General features: G+C 50.3%; 1 protein-coding gene across 1 annotated transcript in view; it reads left to right on the top strand.

The window, feature by feature from the left end:
• Window positions 1-23,719, top strand: part of SNTB2 (syntrophin beta 2) — a 266,934-nt gene that overhangs the window by 193,921 nt on the left and 49,294 nt on the right. Inside the window, exon 4 of the mRNA XM_078669183.1 lies at window positions 2,964-3,106. Within this exon, the coding sequence (XP_078525309.1) occupies window positions 2,964-3,106 (143 nt within the window). The remainder of the gene's footprint in view (window positions 1-2,963; window positions 3,107-23,719) is intronic.

A 23,719-nucleotide genomic window follows, 5' to 3' on the forward strand; every position in this document is an offset into this window, starting at 1 on the left:
TAAAAACGATATCGGTTTTAAAAACTTCTCCAGGTCGTTAAAGGCACAATATCTAAATGCAATTTCTCCTGTGAGGAATTTGCAAAAGAAGGGCACACGTCTCTGCTCCTGCAGCTCGTCCAGTTAAGGGTGAATGAACCCTTGAGTCTACTAGCTTTTATTCATCATCTTCAGTGCCTTTGCAAAGCCTCCAGTGCAACCATTGTCAATTCAGGTGTACTATAGACTTTCAATTTCAACTTTGCCTACAAAAATAGGATTGTATAGTTTAAAGGTGTCAATATCTATGGCCACATCCCTAAAAGTAGTAGTTTCAATGCTAGGGGCTTCTTGTCTTCACAGTCGCAGGGAGTCTGAGACTACTGAAGTGTGCAAGACTTGTATTTCTTCAGCCACAGACAATAGCAGATGTCTGCTCTACACGTATTGGATTTGTCATTTGCCTTTCATTTATTTGAACATGGGGTGCTTCTCTGGCAGCTAGTGCCAGAGATAGATTCAGAGGAACTGCTTGGCAGCAAGTGTCCTCTAACTCACAAGGCATGGCACTGGTTCTAAATTAGTGCCCTTTATGAACACTAAAGGACCCTTTTGGCAATAAAGGGACCACAGGATTGGTTTGTCATCCATATTGAGTGTGCATTTCAGACCTTCAGTCCCTGGCATCCAAAAATGTGATCTGAAATATGGATGCTTATGGTAGGCAGATCTAGTTTTTTTCAGTGACCTAAAACGCTTTTCACATCCATGTTAGTCTTTAAGGATTGATGAAGGTGAGGTACTGCTTTACATACTTGTACACAGCACACAAATGTACAATCGGATGCCTGTTGCTAGTGGGAAGGATACACATCTATAACCATTGGTTTGCAATCCGCTTGTGTGGTACATTGACATATGACCCCCTCACCTTTTCAGGCAAAGATAATAACTGCATTAGCTTACGTGAAAGTATCAAGGACCCCCTGAACAAATTGATACTGCAAGTCCTAGGTCAGGGATTAACAGAGCGAAAGGTAACAACCGAGGCACTTGAACAACAGATTAATTGTGTTACAAAGAATTAAACAAATAAAAAAGGGATGTAGGTAGGTCTGAATTCAAGATTTATTATTTATCAAATTAAAAGAGATCACAAACATTTATACAATTCATATATATATATATTTTTTAAAACTTTAAAAAGGAGGAAATTAAAAATTCAACAAAAAACATTCAAAACATAATTTTAAAATATTAAATGAAAAGACATGTTACAAAAGGTGGCATCAACAAATTGATTCTCAAACATGAAGTAAAAGGAAAATTAAAACAGTGGCATTAACAAATAAATTCTCTACACGCGTTTTCGGCGACCAGCGCCTTCTTCTGGAGTAGCCACGTGTATCACAAATTTAGCAAAGGCATCACGAGATAAGGTAATCATCAAATGCAGTCTTGTCTTTTTGTACAACAGTAATCTAAATAAGAAACTAATGATTGTTCAAAGAGATTATGAAGCCGTGGGTCGTTGCTTCAAATTTATGGCAAAGATGCTTGTGTTACTGGATAAAAACAGAAAAGGCCGTCATATTTTATGTTCTTTATTGATGGTTCATGATTGTTTAAAAGACCAGTCAGATTCCTGATCAGGTTTATTAAGTAGCAACACTCGCTCTTCAAGTCGTTTTATAGGAATCTCATAGAGTTAAAAGATGGTTCACGATTCATAGTTAACAGAGGAGCCTTCTTGATACAAAGATCTCCTTCTTGGCAGTACAATGCTGCAACGGATTATTCTGTTCCACGAACTCGAACGATTGAAGAGCGAGGCGCGGGGTTCTATGGCTTCTCGGAAAAGTACCTTTCGCTCCAATAAATGCATTAGCTACATTCTTTTAGCGTGGGGACACCTATACTGCACAAGCTGGGACAAAAACTAATTGTCAAAATTGTAATTGTTTACATTGTATAGCGGCTTTATGCATCTGTAATACTATTGTTTTTTTGTTTGTTTTATATCAGTTACTTGTATAACATAATAAGTATTAACCAGCTTCACTCTGCCATATTCCACCCTTTCTGTCATGATGTACAACAGTTCAGATCGAAAAGCTAGTTCCACCTAAATGTATAAATATCCAAAGTGGAATTTGTCTCAATATATTTTGAGGATAATGGTGCTCAAGGGAGATGTAATTCTAGTCGTGGTCACAGCTGACCGACTTGAGAAAGAAGAAACACTGCAAATTTCCACTCCAGAAATTAGATGCATTGTGTATGCACCGTATTTAGCGCTACAACAGGGACTCTGTGGCGGTGACAGGAAAGTAACATTATTGTACGGATATTTCGAGTCCATATCGAGAAATAAAACCTTGATATTGTACAATAGTGTGACCTGGTAATGACCCCACTTTCGGCCAAGGGGTGTTTTATCAGTACTCAATGCATTCTTCTGTGTACTTTTAATTGCTTATCAGGAATAAGATGTCTCAAACCAACCTCTCACCCAGACACTATCTAAACTGCCATTGAGGTACACTTCTCGGTGCAATACCAGCAAGTGCACTATCTGTGGGCGTGCCAACAAGCCATGTGACACCATGCTTTCCACGTTGCACTTTTGCTACGTCAAACCAGAGTAAGCTTCATATACCACATGATATAGCTGACCAATTATATTCAGAATTTCTCTGCCTCCATGCTGTCCATCTACACCATTTCAAGGTAAACTTTCATGCCTATGTATTCCTTATTGCACCTCTTGTGGGGATGGAATCCTTGTGAGGGGATGTTGCATAAGAAACAAGTTACCTGCCAGCCAACATCTTACAGACTAATTGCTTCATTAAAGAGCAAAGGCTACTGACAATTACAAGTATACACCAGTTTGTTGGCCTTATACAAGTGCAAAGCGCTAATTACATGCCTAATACAGTCAAGGTGCTGCCCTGCTTCTAACTCAGTATTACTGTTTTCAGATGAAACCAGATGGAGGACTGCAGCAGTGGAGGACTACTGTGATGGCTGTAACAGAAAAGGACTTGCTTCTTTATGATTGTATGCCATGGACAAGAGATGCTTGGGCATCGCCATCCCAGAGCTACCCTCTTATTGCTACCAGGTAAGGCCCGATTCAAAAGTCATCAGTTGGTTGGCCAGATTTGGAAGTTGTTCTTCAAAAGTAGTTTTTTTTTGTTGTTCTACAATTATTCAGTGAATAAAAAACAAATGCTTGTTAGGACTCTTGATGGCTTGAATTTTTATAGCTAACCAGATTTGTATAATGTTTTTTTTTTTCGGTTTTTAAAATTGATTATACATAATATCAATAGGCATAGTCCAAGTGCTTTTAGGTCCTGTGTTTCTACTACCTATTCCATCGAACTACATGTCTTCAGTTAAAGCTTATTGGGATCATTATTAGAGTGGAGAACTAACTTGAATCATTAAATGGTGAAAATATTGCAAATGCTCTTGCCTTTTTGATATCCTATGGTTTCAAGGGAGAAGTGCCTTGCTTTGTGGGGTAGTATGCAAAACACATTGGTAAAACAATGCTTTGCTTCTAGGTACACATAGTAAAAAATACCCTCGAAGTCCTCAGTAAATGGCCCCTGGTACCTAGGGCCTGAAGTACTAAATACTGTCCCTGGACTGCACTGAGTAATACCCCTTATATTTTGGGTATTTTTGGCCATTCACTTGTGTCACTTTTGTGCTAGGCAACCTACGGGTGACAGTTATCCTTTGCACATTTGTATTATTATCGTTCGCCCCCCCCCATACCCACCTCTACAGCCATCCCAACATGGATCTCATCGGCAAGCACACATATAGAATAAATTACCCATCCACACTCACCAAAAAAGCCGCTAAACGCTTTAAACACAACTTCCTGAGGTCCCACCCTGAAACCCCCTTTGCCGTCACCTACTTCTCACCGGTCAATGGATCCCTGAACATCGATATCATCTTCCACACCTCACGTAGAGCTCAATGGAAAAAAGCGTTCCTCACCCTACTCACCGTCTCCACCACCAGGAAAACGGCTCATGGCCTAACTCTCTCCATCACTCCATCCCAACTCTTCCCTGGCAGGACCACCATTACTATCTACAATAACGGGATAGTCCTAATTCAATTCACAGACAAGAACCTGGAACTACTAGACAACCTTTTCCCCAAATTCAAAGAGCACCTTTCCAAGCCCAGGACCTCCACCCATATCTCCTCCAGCACTATCACTCCTGACATCTCAGCCCTCACCCACAGCCCCCCTACCCTTGCTCAACATCAGAACGACACACACCTCACCTCTACCTCCAACACCCCAGTCAACCACTCACCTACTGCTACCACCACACATCCCTCAATCACAGTCACAAATCTCTCCCCCTCACACACTTATCGCCCCCCTAATTTCAACACCTGGACCCCCACACATGCCACTCCCACTACTCACTCCCCTGACAACACAGCTCCCACCCAAAATCCCACTAACCTAGACCAGCACCAGAATGACACCCAAAATCCCGCTAACCTAGACCAGCACCAGAATGACACGCATAATGACAATTCACACCCTCTGTCCCTCCCTACTCTGAGTCCCCTCTACCACACGCTAATTAATCATACAGAGCACTCCACATCTATCATTATAACGCCCTCTCCCCATGACAGGACGATCTCCAACACCATTTCCCCCCCTTCCCCCACTCTCAGCCCTCACTACCCCTCAGGCTCCCCCATCCCCACCAACATACACTCCACCTCCACCCCGCTCTCTCCGCCTGCCACCAAAGCCCTCCTCTACGCCACCAACCTCCTCCGCTCTTCATCCACTCCCATCGCCCCCATACCCTCTCTCCTCCCAAACACCAACTCGTACGCCGGCACCATGGAGCCCTGCATGAACACCAACACACCCCCCCCACCCGCATGCTAATGCACAGGTCAGCCACTCACCCATGACTTCCTCCCCCAGCACTAACACCTATCCTACGCTGGACAAGATTATGTCCTCCCTCCTCCAGCTCAAAGAAGACTTTCACACCATCAAAGAAGACATTCACGGGGGCGTGGCCAAGCACGCGATGTGAAAAGACGTGCTTCGTCTGAGCTCCGAGTGAAGCTCCCCAAACACGGGCCAATTATCCTGTATTTTCTGACGGCACCGGGCCCAAACTCAGACCGAGTGTGCCCGGATACCAGACCCACCTCCGGAGCGATTTCCAGGCGGATCGGACCACCTGACCCTCCGGCCGGCAGCGACCCTCACGACTAGCCGCCCAGCGCGCACTTCCGACCGGCGGCCCCGACTAACTGAGGCCGGGGATCCGGCCTTGCGGAGTAGGCCGCGACACGAGTGGCCTGCAGTGCGCGGTCCAGCGCAGAGTCGGGACCGTGTCCCATACCTTGGATCCTCAACGACGACGATACACTGCGGGGACCTCGAACACCAGTGGGAGGTCCGCAGCCTGGGCTCACGAAGGCCACGAGATCGGCCCGCCTTGCCTACCGCTGCTGGGACCACCCTGCCGGGCTCCATGATTGTCAGGGGGTGAGTGCACGAGACTACCTAGAGACCCGCATTGGCGACAACGACCCAGGGCCCCTCCGGCCCAGAACATATGCTACCCGGCACAGCCCCCTGGACGCCCCCTGGCCTACCTGACGCCCAACCATAGGCCCGGCCCAGGAAAAGAACCTGCGACGCGCTGCCGTGCACCTCCAGCGCCCTACCCACACGAGGACCCCAGGCGCTACGAACCCCTGCACCGCGGCGGCCCGTGGCGGACTGAATCGCCGCCCCGCCGGCGCTGAACCGCGCATCCCGGCTAGACGGACACCGGTGGACCACCGAGCTGGGCCGCCACGAGCCCCACACAGACACTGTCACCCCTGGCCCCGGCAGACTGCCGCCGGAGATAACGCGGCCTTATCTCCCAGGCCCCTGCACATGCCCGCCGCCCAGAAGGAGTCGCGGAGCACCACCGGACCCATCTGGCACAGAGGAACCGGGACTGCGCCACGTTGCGCAATGAGGCTGTAACACGTCGGCCCTCGCAGGCAGTCGACCCAACGCTGAGAGAATCTCCCGGCCAGGTGCAACAGCGCAGATTCTCCGACTTGCACCCCCCCCACCTCTGCCGAGTGTGGGCCAGACAACGTGGACCCCCATGTGGCACTAGGTGGCGCCTGGCATCGACCGACGGAGTGCATCTTCCCGGGCCCAGTGGACGGACTCACTGAGAGAGACCTGTCGTTCCGGCCCATCGAGCCGCCACGAGGCGCAGACAAGAGGCAACCAACAGTCAGGTCCAACACGGCACTGACCGCCACGCCTGAGAGTTCTTATAACGGTTGCTACACGGTCATTTCGTCCTCCTCAGTCGGCTGTGTAACACGAAACCCTGGGGCCCTGCGGTGAGGCGATCCTCCTCCTCCCACCTACAGCCACACGCCGTTCACCACAAGTGCGAAGAAGGCCCTGACCGGGAGACTAACGCGCACCGGTCCCTCCATCACGCACTACGAGAACGTACCCACCCGCTTGACAGACCGCAAAGGCCTCCCACATGTCCGGGGGGACCAGGGCAAACACTGGCACAGGAGGGTCATTAAACAAGGGGAAAATGGTGAAACATATGGAGACGGACCAGACTACATCCAAACTAGACACTATGCTGGCAGCCATGGAACGTCTGGAGGAATCCATGCAGCTGACCCGTACGTCGCTGGAGAACAGAATCGACAAAGTGGCCGTGGACCTGACACTCCTCCGGACCGACCACAGGACTCTGGCCGACCGCACCACGACCCTGGAGCACGCGATGGCAGAGGCCACACCTAAACTGGTGCAGACGGACAAACACGTCCAGGACCTACTCAACCGGGTGGAGTTCCTTGAGGATAGAGCAGAGGACGCGCCAGAAGGAACAACGTGCGCATAGTGGGCCTGCCGGAACGATGGGAACGGAGAGAGACGGCGGAGCATATGGAGGCCTGGCTCAGAGAACTACTACCAGAAGGCACGCTGTCGCCGCACTTTGTGGTAGAACGGGCGCACAGAGTTCCTTCTCGCCCTCCCCCGGAGGGCTCCAACCCGAGGCCGATGCTCATGCGAGTGCTGAACTACCGCGACCGAGATGCCATCCTCCGCGAAACGCGGAAATTGTCGGATATTCAAGTGGACAATGCCAAGGTGATGTTCTTCCCCGATTACACCATACAAGTTCAGAGACGACGCCAATCCTTCCACGTGGTGAAGCAACGGCTTAGACGATTGACTCTCAAATACTCACTGTTGTTTCCGGCACGCCTCAGAGTGGTGGCGCAGGACAGGACCCACTTTTTTGACACCCCAGAGGCGGCCATGGCATGGTTGGATTCGGGGGTAGACACGAACCCTGGGCCTGTGCCGAGGGAACAACGCCGGAATCGAGGCACACGCAGACGGAGACAACGACACACCTCGAGGGCCGAGTCACCGACCATGGAAGCGGAGATCGGCCCGACCCCGGAGCAAATCCAAATTGAACAACAGGAAGCCGTCCGCATAACTGCTGAGATTAGCGGGTCACAATCACCTATCCTGCTTTCCAACACTAGCCCACGCTCACGCGGGAGCGAAGACGACGACTACTTGTTCGGTCTACCAGATGGCTCGAATCCGGAGGGCCTACCTGACGTCACGCCCCAAACATCAGACTTGATATCATGAACAATCCTCCCCCACCCAGCCCTGGCTGGACCGACGTGTCTTACGTATTGGAACAGTCAGCACACCCTCAGGGATGGATCGATCAAGGGCCCACATTGACACTCCTGGAGGCCCTGGCAACCATGATCACCGTCTTCTGTGGGGCCTGTACTTTGCTGCCAAACACCACCCCCTCCCCCCCCCCCCCCGTTCACCGGACTGCCGCGGAGCTGCCGTGGCGCCGGGAGGGGAGCCGGGGCTATCCTGCCAGAGTGCCACCGGGACCATGACTTTAAGGGGGTGGACGGACCCCTAGAGGTGAGTGCCCCTCCCCCCGGGGGACTAACAGAAGCGCTCCTGCCTTGGGATCGAATGTCCGGGTCAAGTGACACTGGGAATCGGTCCTGGCCGCGGACACTATCACTGACTCCTGGCGCCCTTTTGGCCCTCTGCCCGTGGCAAGGGAGCCGCTGCGGCTCTTCGGACGTAACGAACTACCTTGTTTAACTCAAGTGCTGTATTTAGTCATCCCCCCATTGACCTTACGGATTGATTGAGCTCGATAGAGCGTTTGGGCGGCGACTTGTTTTTGTTGTTGCCCTTTTGGTATTATGTTTATGTTCATGTTATGCCTTCTGAGACTAGTGTTGGTACTGTCCTGCTATTGCGTGCATCCTTGGGTTCCGGGGCGGGGCTGTGGGATGAAACTGCTCATTGTTCGCTACTGCTGCGCGGGTGGGGCGGGTGGGGGACTGGGGGGGGGGGATGGGTGCTTGACCGTGATCAGCACTGTGATGGCTACGTTTAAATTTTGTACCTGGAATGTCCGGGGCATGCACACACCCTCACGCAGATACCAGGTATATTCCTACCTTAAACGGCACCAGATTCAGATTGCACTGCTCCAAGAGACACACCTAGTTGCCACTGAGGTAGCCACACTTCGCCGTAAGTGGAGGGGTCAGATATTTGCTACAACCTTCTCGGCATTTGCGAGAGGGACCTTGATCTGGGTCCGGCCCGGGGTTCCATTTGCACTAACACACAGCAATATTGACACTGAGGGACGCTACGTCTTCATACAGGGCAGACTTGACGGGCAGCAGGTAGTCATAGCCTCCATCTACGCTCCTAATGTGGAACAGGGGAAATTTTTCACACGACTGTCGGCAACGATGGCGTCATGGCCGGACGTACCCTTGATGATGGGCGGGGATTACAACTGCGTGCTAGACGCTTCCCTTGATCGCTCGTCCCTCCCGGTAGCGATCGCCCCGGTACAGGCGACATCCAGGGCCCTCCTTGACTGGGCGACGCAATGGAACTTACAGGACGCATGGCGCGTCAGGAACCCCACCGCCCGGGTATACTCTTACTACTCGGGAGCCCATTCCCTACATGTCAGGTTGGACAGATTCATGCTGTCCCGTGACCTGCTCCCCTCTGTGTCTGTCACTGACTACCTAGGCCGGACACACTCAGACCATAACCCGCACACGCTGGTATATGGATGGAAGCGCCCACGCCCGCCCGTACCAACGTGGCGCCTGCAACCGGATCTCCTACTTGACACTCCATTCCGAGAGGAAATCTCCGGGAAGATCTTACAGTACTTCGAGGACAATATTGACTCGACCTCCTCCCCGAGAACCGAGTGGGACGCCTTTAAAGCGGTGACCCGGGGAAGCTGCCTCGGTGTCCAAGCAAGCTTGCGTAGGCAAGTGGAGAAAGATCTGCTGCAGGCGGAAGAGGCTCTGTTGGATAAGGAACGGGAAACAGCGGGGGGAGATGATGCCCAACTCATCTCGGCCAGAGCGGACCACGCTGCTTTGCTGGAGCGCCTAAAGAATATCAACTTCGCTGCACATTCCGCACGCACCCACAATACAGGCGACAAACCTGGCAGGCTACTGTCATGGTTGGTACGACAGGACACGCACTCTGCATCGATCCTATCCATTCGTACAACCCAGGGCGTTGAGGTCTATACCCAGAAACAGATCCATGATGCGTTCACGTCGCATTACAAATCCCTGTACAGCTCGCGGCTACGGGCCACGGTGGTGGAGATCACAGACTATCTGGCGTCTTTACAGCTCCCGACTGCTACCGCTGCCCAACAGGCCGAACTAGGAGCCGCGCTTACTGGTGAGGAGTTACGAGAGGTGATTTTCTCCCTCTCCAATTGCAAAGCGCCGGGCCCTGACGGGCTCCCGGCGGAGTTTTACAAGGCCTACTTCCTGGTATTAATACCGGAACTGCTGAAAATGTATGGGGCGGCACTGGAAGACGCTGAACTCCCGGCGTCCCTGAACGAGGCTAACGTGGTCTCCCTGCTGAAACCGGGTAGAGAAGCGAGCGACCTCGGCTCCTATAGGCCGTTAGCGCTCCTCAATACCGATTACAAAATTCTTGCAGCGGCCCTGGCCCGGAGACTAGCGCCACTGGTCCCCACTCTGGTACACTCTGATCAGAATGGCTTCGTACCCACACGGAGCACGTCCTACAATTTACGCCGTTTTTTCAGAATCCAACGTTATGCGACCCTAGCCTGGCCACGCTCGGGATGCATCGTACTTGATTTGGAAAAGGCGTTCGACTCGGTGGAGTGGCCATACCTCCTCCGAGTCCTCGAGAAATACGAACTGGGGGACGCTTACGTACAGATGGTGGGACTCCTCTACCAGGCCCCAGAGGTCCGGGTCCGGACTGGACGGTTGTTCTCGGACAGGATCCGCATCGGGAGAGGTACCAGGCAGGGCTGCCCCCTCTCCCCCATATTATTCGCCTTAGCGATGGAGCCGTTGGCCGAGATGCTCCGCAACTCCGGAGACGCCTGGGGCATACCGCTGGCGGATGGCACCCACTCGGTGTCTCTATATGCCGACGATTTGTTGCTATATGTCAGAGATCTCACGCAAATACCAGCGGCGATCACGGACATATTTCAGATATTTGGCGACAAGTCGGGGCTCCGTGTCAACTGGGCCAAGTCAGGGACCTATGCGCTCGGTAGCGAGATGCCGCAGTGTGATGTACGCATGATGGGGGAGACGCTCCGATGGCACCCGACGGTATTTCGGTACCTTGGGATATTCATATATCGAGACCCCGTAGACCTCCTGGAGGGGAATCTAATAAGAGCCATTTCCTCGCTTACGGCCCAGGTCACGTTCTGGAATTCCCTCCCGCTAAATATGCCCGCCAGAGTGGCGCTGACCAAGATGATAATGCTTCCCCGGCTTCTCTATTACTACACCAATCTGCCAGTGTATGTGCCGGCGCGCATCTTTAGAGAACTGGACTCCCTCACCAGACGCCTCATCTGGAATAAGGGGAGGCCCCGGGTAGCACTAAAGACTCTGTTTGCACCCACGGACGCTGGAGGCCTAGCGGTTCCCAATCAGGAACTCTATTACTTGGCAGCACAGCTGCAGTGGGTTGCCTACTGGCTGAGCGGTAAGAACTTAGTGGACACAGCCACGGCTGATACCATCCTATCTCCTGTACAGGCGCTCGCCCTCTTCCACCCGTTGGCGCGGGGCCGCTCCCCCACGCAGGTCCTTGTAGCAGTGGCGAAGCGGTGCCTCGTGCGGAGCCTCCGGCTCACCAAACAAACGGTGCCCTATGCCCCGAACCTGCCTCTACTGGGGACACCCCTGGGTGCAGGCACGCTGTCCTCGGCCGAACTACGCAGCTGGACTGCGGTGGACTTGGACGACCTGGGCGGCCTGTACAGCGACGGGGAGCTGTTACCCTTCGAGACCTTGGCCACGGACACAGAGCTGCCGGTGGGTCAATTTCTGACACACGCCAGACTCCTACATGAGTTGACAAAGGCGTGGGGTGACCTCAGTCACGAGCCGTCCACACACCTACTCATCCAATACCTGCACGTGATGGGAGATGGTTCACACCTTGTACATTGGCTTGCACAAGCCTTACACAGCCACACACAATTTTCCTCTCGGAGATTGAGGGACAAGTGGATGGCCGACCGTGGCACAGACTGGACAGACAACCAGTGGAATGCTATTCTAGCGGGCGCCAGGGTCGTCCCCCGCAATGCACGATTCAAGATTATACAGTATTACATCATCCACCGGGCATATCTATCTCCAGACAAACTGAATCGTTACTTCGGACTCACTTCCTCGGCGTGTCCCAGATGCGGCCTCCAAGACTCGGACTTCCTGCATGCACTCTGGAGCTGCGCTCATCTTACCTCGTACTGGTCTGCGGTCGCGGACATGTTGACGGCGGCCACGGGCGGAACTCTTCCCAAGACTTGGGAAGTGTGCCTCTTGGGACTCTACAAGAGGACCAAACAGACCAAGATGCGGGCGCGCTTTTGGGATTTAGGCCTTATCACGGCCAAGCGTCTTATCACACGACGCTGGAAGAGTGCCGACCCACCGCGCCCTGCGGACTGGCGCCGCTCTTTTGCCACCTGGGCCTGTGCGGAGAGTGTGTCACTTCACAGGGAGGAAACCGCTGGACTCCGGAAATACCCGATCGCCCAGGACTGGGACGTTGCCCTGATTGCGTATCACCACGCATGCACACAAGCCGAAATAGAGTGCCGTCCCGTTGCGACATAGGGAGGGCTCACTCGACTGCTGCCCGCACCTAACACGGGCTCCGCCGCCCCTTTACTTCTCTCCCCCCTCCCCTTTGCCCTCCCCCTTCCCCCCCCCTCACCCCCCCCCCGCTGTCTTTCCCCCCGCTCCGCGCGCCTCCTCCCCCTCCCCCCCGGTGACCGAGACCATGTGTGGCGGAGACATCCCCTGCCGCATTTGCCTTCCTGCCGCCTGTGCCCCCCCCCCCCTTGCCTCGCAGCCGCGGCGACGCCGCCTCCTCACTTGTCCCCGCCCCTGCATGGCCCATATCGGATGCACCACACACAGTTAGGATCCTGGGTACACTACCACACACACGAATGCTAGTCCAACAGTTTTTTGGAATGTTTTTCCCTCCCCCCTGTATTAGACTTCCCAGTTCACTCTTTGGTTGACACAGAGGCCGATTATACTGTACCCCTAATCATGCCCGACCACACCTCCTCGTCTATATCTCACATGGAGCTGCTTAGATACGTCCGGGACTGGGAAGCGGACACCCAGCGACCCATGACCCATGACCCATGGGAAGGTATGCTATTGCCTCTATCCTCTGCTGCATTGTACAGGGAACTCAATTTCATGCACTGACTGTGGACTTTTCTTTTTTGAACGCGCTGGGCCCTTTCTGCAGTGCTGCGAACTGCGGACACTGCACCATGAGTCACTCCCTGGCACAGTCAATTATGTACCAATGCATTTCTACCAGCAACTGTTTATTTTCACTCATGTATAACTGCTGTGTTAACATGTGCAATCTGCTAGGTGCTGTTTGTGGCAATAACCCGTTGTTCTGACACTGTATGTACACTTACTGGCTTATCTGTGAATTTAAATAAAGTTTGGGACCATTGGTCTTAAAAAAAAAAAAAAAATCAAAGAAGACATTCACACCATCAAAGAGCTACTCATCACACCCCCCCAGACACACCCCACTCACCAACACCCGCCCTCTCAACTGGCTCCCCACCCGTCCCGATGACGCACCGAAGCTACAACTTTCACACAGGACCGCGATCCATGCCCACAATCGCAACAACCGCACCCGCCGCCCACATTGGACGGCAATCCCCGCCCACAACCGCAACATCCACCCCCGTCGCACATGCACCCCTCTCTCGGATCTCGACATTCTCACTCTCCTCCGCTCCTACGACCCAGCTCCCCTAAACCACAACACCGACGCGCACCTCCCCATTCCCACGATACACTCAAAACCCCGTAGACCCCCTACACTAAACAACAGAAGCTCCGACCCGAATAACCTTAGAAAAGTCCCCCTCTCACTAGCACCCTCTACCTCCTCTGACACACCCCGTCTCAAATGCACTCTCCTCAACTGTAGATCGGCTTCTAGACACTCCTCCGCCATCGCCGATCTCATCCTATCATTAGACCTTGACCTAATCATCTTGACTGAAACCTGGCTAACTGAATCTTCTACACCTATTATGGACATTCTGGTACCCCCCAACTACCACATCGTTAGGCTTGACAGGTCTGGCAAGATAGGTGGTGGAATTGCATGCATATACAGGAACAACCTCTCTGTTCTGAAAGTCTCCGCACCTTCCCTACCCTCCTCAACGTCCTGCGAATACATTTGCCTCGACATTATCAGTGAAGGCAAACCGATATGCTCTCTTCACGGCATTTACCACCCACCCAGAGACAACCTCACCTTCGCCCAACAAATCATGGACATGATTTCAACTAACGCTGGACGACAGCTCACCCAAATATACCTTGGTGACTTCAACCTCCACTGCAACGATCACAATGATGCGGTGGTAAATAGTCTCAAAAATTCCTCAAAGCCCTGGACCTCACACAACTATGCAACAGCCCGACCCATGAGAAAGATTCTATACTCGACCTCATCATCGCCAAAGAGAACGCTATTCAACTTGAATCTATCGAACCCTGTGACTGGTCAGACCATCACATCGTCACATTCTTTATCAATGAAAAAATCAAACTCAACACGACTCAATCCTCCAGACCTAAAATTTGGAAAAGAGACCTGAAAAAACTCAACCCAGACTCCCTACCTCCGAACAGCCGCGACCTACTGCTCCCTCCTACGGGCGCTACAGATGTCCAATCCTTGACTGACCACTATCTCAACGTCATGACGTCAATAATTAATGAGGCTGCTCCCATGCAGCTAAAAAGAGTCTCCGCTAAAACATCCAATCCATGGTACGACGGGAGTCTCAATAAAGATAGACGAGCCATGCGAATGGCAGAGCGCACTTGGAGAACAGCTCCCTCTGCACTGCATTTGAAAACCCTGAAGAAAAAGAGAAACGCCTATTTCAGGAAAATAAAGCGCTCAAAAGCAAACTTCTTCAGCCTCCATCTCGACCAAGCAAAAAACCGACCAAGAAAACTGTTTGAGCTAATCAGAACACAAGCCAAGGAACAACCCCAACCTATCAGCTCTTTGGACAAAGCACCCTCCTGTGAAGAATTCGCCGCTTTCTTTACCCAAAAAACTGACAACATAAAGAGTGATCTCAGCATTGACGCAAGCCTCTACACCACTTCCAACAGCATAACACCCACCGAACTAAAAAACAATGCTACATGGTCATCCTTTGACACCTACTCCGAAGAAGAAATAGGCAAACTGCTCAGCACCTTGAAACCGTCCAATCACCTCACGGATCCCCTCCCGGCCAACGCTGTCAAAGACTTCACCCCATGGCTCCTTCCACTGTGGACTAAAATTATCAACAGCTCGCTCCAACAAGGATTCATCCCTGACTCCCTCAAAGTTGGACAAGTCACACCTTTACTAAAGAAACCTACTGCCGACCCATCCGACCTAAACAACTACCGGCCCATTACCAATATTCCCACTCTCGCCAAACTACTGGAAAAATGCGCACAACTACAGCTGACTAAACACATTGATCAGTTTGATCTCCTCAACGCTCATCAATCAGGCTTCCGAGCAGGGGACAGTACTGAAACTGCTATGACCCACATAATTGATGACGCTCTTCAAATGCTAGATCAAAATGATACCTGCCTCCTCATCCTTCTTGATCTCTCATCAGCATTTGACACTGTTAAACATGAGAACTTACTCAAACTTTTGAACACAAGAATGGGTCTATCTGGGACTGTTCTCAAGTGGTTCACCTCCTTCTTACACAACAGGTCGCAGAAATTCAAGAGTAACAACTTGATGTCCTCGCCAATACCTGTTTCGTTAGGTGTCCCCCAAGGATCCTCCCTATCACCAACTTTGTTCAACCTAGTTATGGAACCCCTCACCACCTTGCTACAAGCATCCAATGTACTTTTTCACATGTACGCAGATGACACCCAATTATATCTCAAACTACAATCTCCCAATGACATCTTACTCCTGAACTCAACGATCAGAAGCACCCAATCTTGGCTTGCAAATAATCATCTCAAACTCAATGCTCTGAAAACAGAGTTCTTTTTGATCTCACCTCCCGCGAAGATCTCTACCACTCAAACGTGGCTTAAACAGCTAACTGCACTCAATTATTATTATTATTATTATTAACCGGGTTTTATAAAGCGCAAACAACCCGGAGGCCTCGTAGCGCTAAGTACTGTCATACTACAGAAAGAGGAGGAGAATTAGATGAACAGATAGGTTTTCAGGTTCTTTCGAAATTTTAAAAGGTTCGGTTCACTGCGAAGGAGGGTGGGCAAAGAGTTCCATTCCCTAGCAGCATTCCAGGAAAAGGAGCGTCCACCCCATCTAGTACGTCTGATCTTATTGACAGTAGCTAGAAAGGCAGTGCTTGAACGCAAGGATCTGTGAGGGAGGTAAGGTTCTGCTAGAGAGCAGATCATAGTGGGGGCGGTCTTTCGCATGGCTTTGTGCATGAAACACAGGGATTTGAACAACACTCTGGCTTTTATAGGAAGCCAGTGCAGTTTCCTCAGGGCCATGGTACCTGATTGCCGTTTGTTGAGGCCCAATAAAAGGCGGGCTGCAGCATTTTGAGTCACCTGCAGCTTCCTTATTGTGGAGGTAGGAGCCCCTAAGTATAGGGAGTTCCCGTAGTCCAGGCGGGACAGAATAATGGCTTGCACCATTATTCTGCGGGCTTCGAAAGGGAGAAGTGGTAACACCTTTCTCAGCATACGCATGAGCCCAAAGCACATGGCGGACAGAGTAGTCGCTTGCTGCAGAAAGTTAAGGTTAGTGTCCAGCCAAATGCCTAGGCTCTTTACATGGGGCTTGGGTTGTGGCGGGGGCCCCATACACAGGGGCCAATCCGTGAGAGGGCAGGGAATGGCTGAGTTGCCTAACATCAGGAGCTCCGTTTTCTCGCCATTTAATTTTAAATGCGAGATAGCCATCCACTGAGCAATCGCTACTAGACAGTTGCTTAAGTTTGAAGAGGATGAGTCCGCCTGATTCATAGATACGACTAATTGCGTATCATCGGCGTAAGTCACTATGTCAAGGCCAAATGAGTGCACTATATCAGCCAAAGGCTGCATATAAATATTAAAAAGTGTTGGACTCAAGGCTGAGCCCTGGGGCACACCTTGATCCAAGGGCCAACATTTTGAATGGGTAGTGCCCTCGACAACCTTAAATGAGCGATTCTCCAGAAAAGACTGGAGCCAGTCCATAGCCTTCCCTGAGATTCCCAATTTATAAAGGCGGTGAAGAAGAATGCTGGTGTTGACAGTGTCGAAAGCGGCACTAAGATCGAGCAGCAAGATTGCTGTAGTGCCGCCTTGATCCATTTGTTTCCTGGCCAACTCAGTTACCGCCAAAAGAGCCGCCTCAGTTCCCAATTTGGGACGAAAGCCGGCTTGGGAGTCATGGAGAAGATGATGATCTTCTAAAAATTGGGTGATAGACGTATTAATATGTCTTTCCAAGAGTTTACTGACCCATGGAAGGAGAGAAATAGGCCGGTAGTTGGCCATGTCCTCAGGATCTAGGGTGGGCTTTTTCAGTAGAGCCTAACTCAATGTCCTACCCACCATCGTGGACTCAGCAAAATCTCTAGGCATAACTCTCGACTCCAATCTCAACATGCAGCATCATATCAGCAAGGCTACTAAGGGTGCGAACTTCCAAATCAATACCCTGAGGAAACTCAAACCCTTCCTACCACCCAAAGACTTCCAAACTGCAGTACAAGCACTAGTAATCCCGCGAATTGAATACGGCAGCATCGCCCTCTGCGGTCTCCCGTTAACCACTACTGCACCCCTAAGAGCCTCTCTAAACGCTGCAGCGAGACTCATCACTGGGTCAAAAAAACACTCGCATACCTCCCCTGACTTGAAAGCCCTGAACTGGCTGCCTTTTGAAGCCAGAATACATTTGAAAATCGCCTGCATGACACATAAGGCTGTACACCTGAGCTCTCCCGGATACCTCACTCAGAAGCTGTCAATCTCTGGCGGCTCTAGATACACTAGAGGCACAAACAATCTACTGCTAAAACCTCGAAGATTCAGGAAGGAAAAAACGTATAAGCGCTCTTTCTCAGGAATGGCACCCAGGATCTGGAACTCACTCCCTCCTGAAACAAGGCTCATCTCCTCAGTCACACTTTTTAAGAAAGAAGTAAAAGCTCTTCTCATGGCCAAATACAATTGAGCTTTTAACTTGGATCTGTAAAGTATCTGCACCGATCTATATTACCCAGCTCGATCCCGACGACTATGTGTTTTTCCTGTATTATTCTGCTAGATCCTTACGAATATGTGCTGTACCTGTATTAATGTTTAACTTACCTGACTATTTACTTACATTATTGATTTACCTGTACTATTATGCTCCCTCACGTTCTTCATTCTCCTGTCTGGTATTCCCTGCTTTGTAAAGCGCTCTGATATCTGCAAAGATCTTGTTCGCGCTATATAAAACTTTCAAAATAAAAATAAAATAAAATGGCAGTATCACTAATGAAAAATGTCCTAGCTATCCTAAAGGAAAATTTCAATTCTATTAAGGACTCTGAGGCGAGGATTCGGCTCAACTTTCTTGCATTCAGCAGCCATTAAAGGCTTAGGAAAAGCCAACAAAACTACTTTCCCATTAAACTTCAGGAAACAGAACAAAGTCCAACAGCAGCCAATCAGCACAGGTCCATTCATACACCTTCCCCTGAGGACGCTCTATCCTCCTCTTTCTTCGTGCGAAGTGTCTTTTTCAGTCCTAGTTGTTTGTTTTACGTCCCGGTGGAAGATCTAGAGTATTTTAACCCCTTGGGTGCGGCCGCGATTCTGCGCCTGTGCGGCAGAATCGCGAATGGGCGTGTTCATGACGGCCCCCAGCCGTCATCAGCACACGAGCCCCGTGATGCATGACGGCTGGGAGCCGTCATCAGCATCGAAGGGATTAGCCTGTCATAAGAACTACATCACTTCAAAGTCATTGTTTTGGGAAACAAAGTAATACTTATACAGAACCAAATAAGCAAAGCACAGATCACTAAACAGTACTCAAAAGAAAACAGATTACTTGGTCTCAATGTAGACAGTTCAGGGGGAGTTCCTAAACTAGGGTGGGCTAATCCTTACCTCAGAGTCCATAATAGAATTGAAACTTTCCTTTACGATAGCTAGGACATTTTTCATTCTATGTCGGCATCGGAGGCGAGGATTAGGCTAGTTTAAAGCTTATCCACCAATAGTGAAGCCAGATTTATAACCGGCTTAAAGTAAAACGTTTTAAAGTTAGTCTGACAACCAATCCGCCATGTTCAGAATGTCTCATAAACGAGCTCCCAACGTAAAAGCTTTAGAGGCCATTGCCCCTTGTACTGGCTGAGCTCCAAATATGGAAATATCAAACCCTCTTCCTGCCTAGCCCAGCGGAACCAACAGGCTATAATAGGTGAGGATATCACACTGTTCGGCTTTGTAAGAGCACTGAAAAGCTGACTTTCGCCTTGTGGGCATATATCATCCATCATAACCTCATAGAGTTCTTACCACATAATGTTTTGGAACGTCGGAAAGGAAGGATAAGACTGAATTGGATTTTGTTCTCCTAGAAATATGAAAAGTAACCCCTTCTGGAGAAAGTACTCTGTCAAGTCCAGCGCTCTGACTCTACAGCAGGAAATCAAACACAATAAGGTAGCCAGTTTGGCTGACATCTGCTTCCCAGACAGGTATTTATTAGAGGGCCCAGACTTAAACACGTGTAAGACCATATTCTTGTCCCACAAAGCAGAATATTGAGGCTCCGGGGGAGAAGAGAGCCTAGTACCCCTAAGAATTTTGCATACTAGGGGGTGTTCACCCACCGGGTGACCTTCCACTGTATGTCCTGTCGATATTGCAGAACAAAACGTAATGATCGTCCTGTAGGCTAATCCCTCTGACTCTAAAGATGCCAAAAAATTCAAGATGTGAACAACTCCTGCCCCCATTGGATCGATCAGTCTTTAATTACACCAGCTCCCCCATCTGGACCAAGCTGACGGGTGTCTCTGTTAGTACTATCTGCCCAGACCTTTGTAAGTAAAGCCGGAGCCTCTGCTGAAAATCCTGGCATCGCCCAGTGTTGCCTGTAATCCGCCATGCCATGAGTCTGAGCGAGTTCTTGAGCAGTAGGCGATGGGGGTTCCCGAAGAAAATCTTGAACCGGGATTAGAGAGACTGGAAAATCCCATGAAAGTTCCATCAGAACTGGAAACAGACTTGCAACCTCCAGATCTGGGTGATGACCATCATATCCGCTTTCTGGCACTGCACTTGGGTGGACACCCTCATGATCATCGTAAACGGAGGGAACGCATACCCTCTCTCCATGCTCCAATCCTGAAGGACCCCATCCACCACCGATGCTCCAGGATCTGGACGCCAACTTCAATACCTCTCCAGCGGATTGTCCAGTTAAGAGGCAAAGAGGTCGATCGAGAATGGGCTCCATCGATTCTGGAGTCCCTGAAATACTCTCGGCTAAAGTTTCCAGAGACTTGAATCGTACCAATTGTGGGAGTGCCAATCCACCACCTGATTGGAAACTCGCCCGAAAATGTTCTGCTGACAACGCAATCTGGCTGGTCAAGCAGTATTCCCAAAGATCCTGAGGCAGATCCGACAAGCTTTATTTTATTTTTATTTATATTGAAAGTTTTATATAGCGCGGACAAGATCTTTTCAGATATCAGAGCGCTTTACACAGAAGGGGTACATGAGGGAACATAGTCAAAACAATTAAATCAGAGGAGCATACAGTACAAATAAGTGAGGGCAAAGCCAATCATGTAAATCATTAAATCAATAATACAAGTATTGCAAATATGCAACGGGGTCAAACAAGTAATACAGATCAGTGCCTATTCTTAAGGAGATCTACTTAACAGTTCAGGTGTATTTTGCCATAAGGATAGCTTTTACTTCTTTCTTAAAGAGTGTAGTGGAAGAGATGAGCCTAGTTTCGGGGGGGAGTGAGTTCCATATTCTGGGTGCCATTCCTGAGAAGGAGCGTTTATATGTTTTTTCCTTCCGGAATCTACGTGGTTTCAGCAGAAGATTGTTTGTGCCTCTAGTGTTTCTAGTGCCGCCAGAGATTGTCAACTTCTGAGTGAGGTAGCCGGGAGAGTTCAGGTGTACCGCCTTGTGAGTCATGCAGGCGATTTTCAGATGTATTCTGGCTTCAAAAGGCAGCCAGTTCAGGGATTTCAGGTCAGGGGAAATATGAGAGTGCTTTTTTAATCCAGTTATGAGCCTCGCTGCAGCGTTTAGAGAAGCTCTTAGGGGTGCGGTAGTAGTTAGCGGGAGTCCGCAGAGGGCGACGCTGCCATATTCTATTCGCGGGATGACTAGTGCTTGTACTGCGGTTGGAAGTCATTGGCTGGGAGGAATGGTTTAAGTTTCCTCAGGGTATTGATTTGGAAATTCGCTCCCTTAGTTGCCTTGTTGATGTGTTGCTGCATGTTGAGATTGGTGTCGAGGGTTATGCCTAGAGATTTTGCTGAATCCACGATGGTGGGTTGGACATTGAGTGCAGTTAGGTGTTTGAGCCAACTTTGAGTGGTGGAGATCTTCGCTGGAGGTGAGATCAGAAGGAACTCTGTTTTCAGAGCATTGAGTTTGAGATGATTGTCGGCCAGCCAGGATTGGGTGTTTCTGATCGTTGAGTTCAGGAGCAAAAGACCGTGTCCTGCAGAGGTGACTGACCTATCGGCCTGCTGCCACCTTGTCCATTTTGAGAAGTACACAACACTGAGCCCTGTCTTTGGTCCAACATTTAACTGCAAGCGACCCTGCCAAGAGCGCTAGACAGTTTATATACTGGGGCTGCTCTGCGGAGGACCATCTTCCTCCTATGGAAAACTCCCCGCACGAGCTCCTCAACCCGAGCCACTGGCTTCCGACTCTATTACCATATCGGGTTAGGGCCCATAGATAAGCATGCCCATTCCAGGCTTCCATATGCCCGATCCACCATTGGATTTCTGCTCTCGCCTCCTCTGGAAGGGGACCGAACTGAGGGTAAGTCAGACCCTTGCGCAGACGGGAAAGCTTGAGGCTCTGTAGAGCGCAATAATTCAAATGGGACGGAAAAATTGCCTGTATCGATGAGGAGAGAAGACCCAATGTCCTGGCCAAATGGCGTAAAGAGATCGTGGATTTGGAAAGAGTGCGCCTGAGTTTGTGCTTGGATCTTCGAAAGCTTCCACGGTGGAAGGCTTAGCATAACCCTGATTGAATGCACCACAGAACCCAGAAATTGGATTTGTTGTGTCGGAGACAGCTTAGACTTTGTCCCATGGATAACAAAGCCGAGTGATTCCAGCAAGACGATTGTCACTTGCAACTGATATGTCAGTCGCCAGGGACATTGATTCATGATCAGAATGACATCCCGGTAGACTATCATCCGTACCCCCAGGGAGTGTAGATGCTCTACCATAGGCTTCATCACCTTGGTAAAGCATTACAAAGCGGAAGACAGACCGAAACGGAGGGATACAAACTCCAATCTGAGACCGCCACTGGAATTGGAGAAAACACTGATGCGACGTGAAGATGGGGATCGTGAGGTATGCATCGCAAAGGTCCAACCTGACCATCCAGTCCCGAATCTGTAAGAGATCCCTGAGGGGATGCACCCCCTCCATTTTGAAGTGGCAATACACCACCCACTTGTTGAAACCCCGAAGATTTATGACCTGTTGATAACCCCCGTCCCTTTTCTCCACCAAGAATAGGTTGATGACAAAACCCTGGGATGAAGGGAGGAATGTAAGATAGCCCCTTTCTCGAACACACTGGAGAGTTCCTCATCCACCAAGCTGATCTCCGGGGAAGGGTTTGGGGTGGGAGGGCTGAATTAAGGATTCGTGGAATTCTATGAGGACCACACTGATAGTCTGACGCCCCCAAGCATCCGACGTCGGGGTCTCCCCGTTTATGGGAAAATAGCTAGTCTGCCATCTATTTTGACCCCTTCCCGATGTTGTACACTCACCTTGTGCATTAAAGGATCCATTTCCCCTTCCTCTGGTGCCTCCCTGATGAGGATACGATCTTGTTGGATAGAAGATTCCACTTGGCTGGGTCCTGTCACTGTCCTCAGCGGGACTCCACTACTTTGTAGGAGGCCTGGTGGTCAGTGAGGCTAGTTGTGCACCCTCAGCCACGACCGGCTCCGGCAAAAACACGAGGTGTATGCATCTTTCTGGTTTATCTAAGGAATTGAAAGTATTCACAAACGTTCCTAATTCCTTTACAAAGGGATCGCCAAAGAGGTTACCCTCCTCAGTGGGGTCCGCTTCTGAGGTGGAGAGTTCTTCTAGATTAGGGTCAATCTTTATTAGTAAGGACCCAAGCCTCTCGGTCGTATAGAGCAGTTCACATTCACTAGGAAAACGATAGCTCTCTGCGCCCAGCTGGACAACATTTCAGGGAATATCAAGGATCCAAAATCCTTTGCGTCCTCTGCTAAATCAGAATCTTGGCTAACGGGCCCGTAATATCCAAGAGTTTATCTTGCCACGATTAATGCCCTTTTTCGGGTCTTTCACAAATTCGGCCAAAAACCACTGGCGTGAGCGCCACTTCCCCTCCAATGGTGGTCTGGGGGCCCTCGGCCTACAGGCAGCTCCTAACCTCCTTATGGAGGGGTTTCCGCAATTGGGACACTATATAGGACTCCACCTTAGGGGCTGGGGTCCATTCTGCTGATCTAGGGTGCAGGAGATCATCTGGGTTCAGTATATCTAAGGCCTGATCTTGGGCATCTCCCTCAGGGGTGGTTGCATCTGGCATCCAGAGCGGCTCCAGTAGGCCGCCCAGGTCTACTAGGTTCCCCATCCCTGTCTGATGTCTAGGGCGACTCTGCCAAATTGTCTGGATTCACTGGCGAGTTAGGTGGGCCGGAGGGACCCCCTGGATTAGAAGAGGGCTGAGAGTCCATGAAAGCCTTTTT

This window comes from Lissotriton helveticus, chromosome 12, assembly GCF_964261635.1.
Source record: "Lissotriton helveticus chromosome 12, aLisHel1.1, whole genome shotgun sequence".
NCBI classification, from domain to species: Eukaryota; Metazoa; Chordata; class Amphibia; order Caudata; family Salamandridae; genus Lissotriton; species Lissotriton helveticus.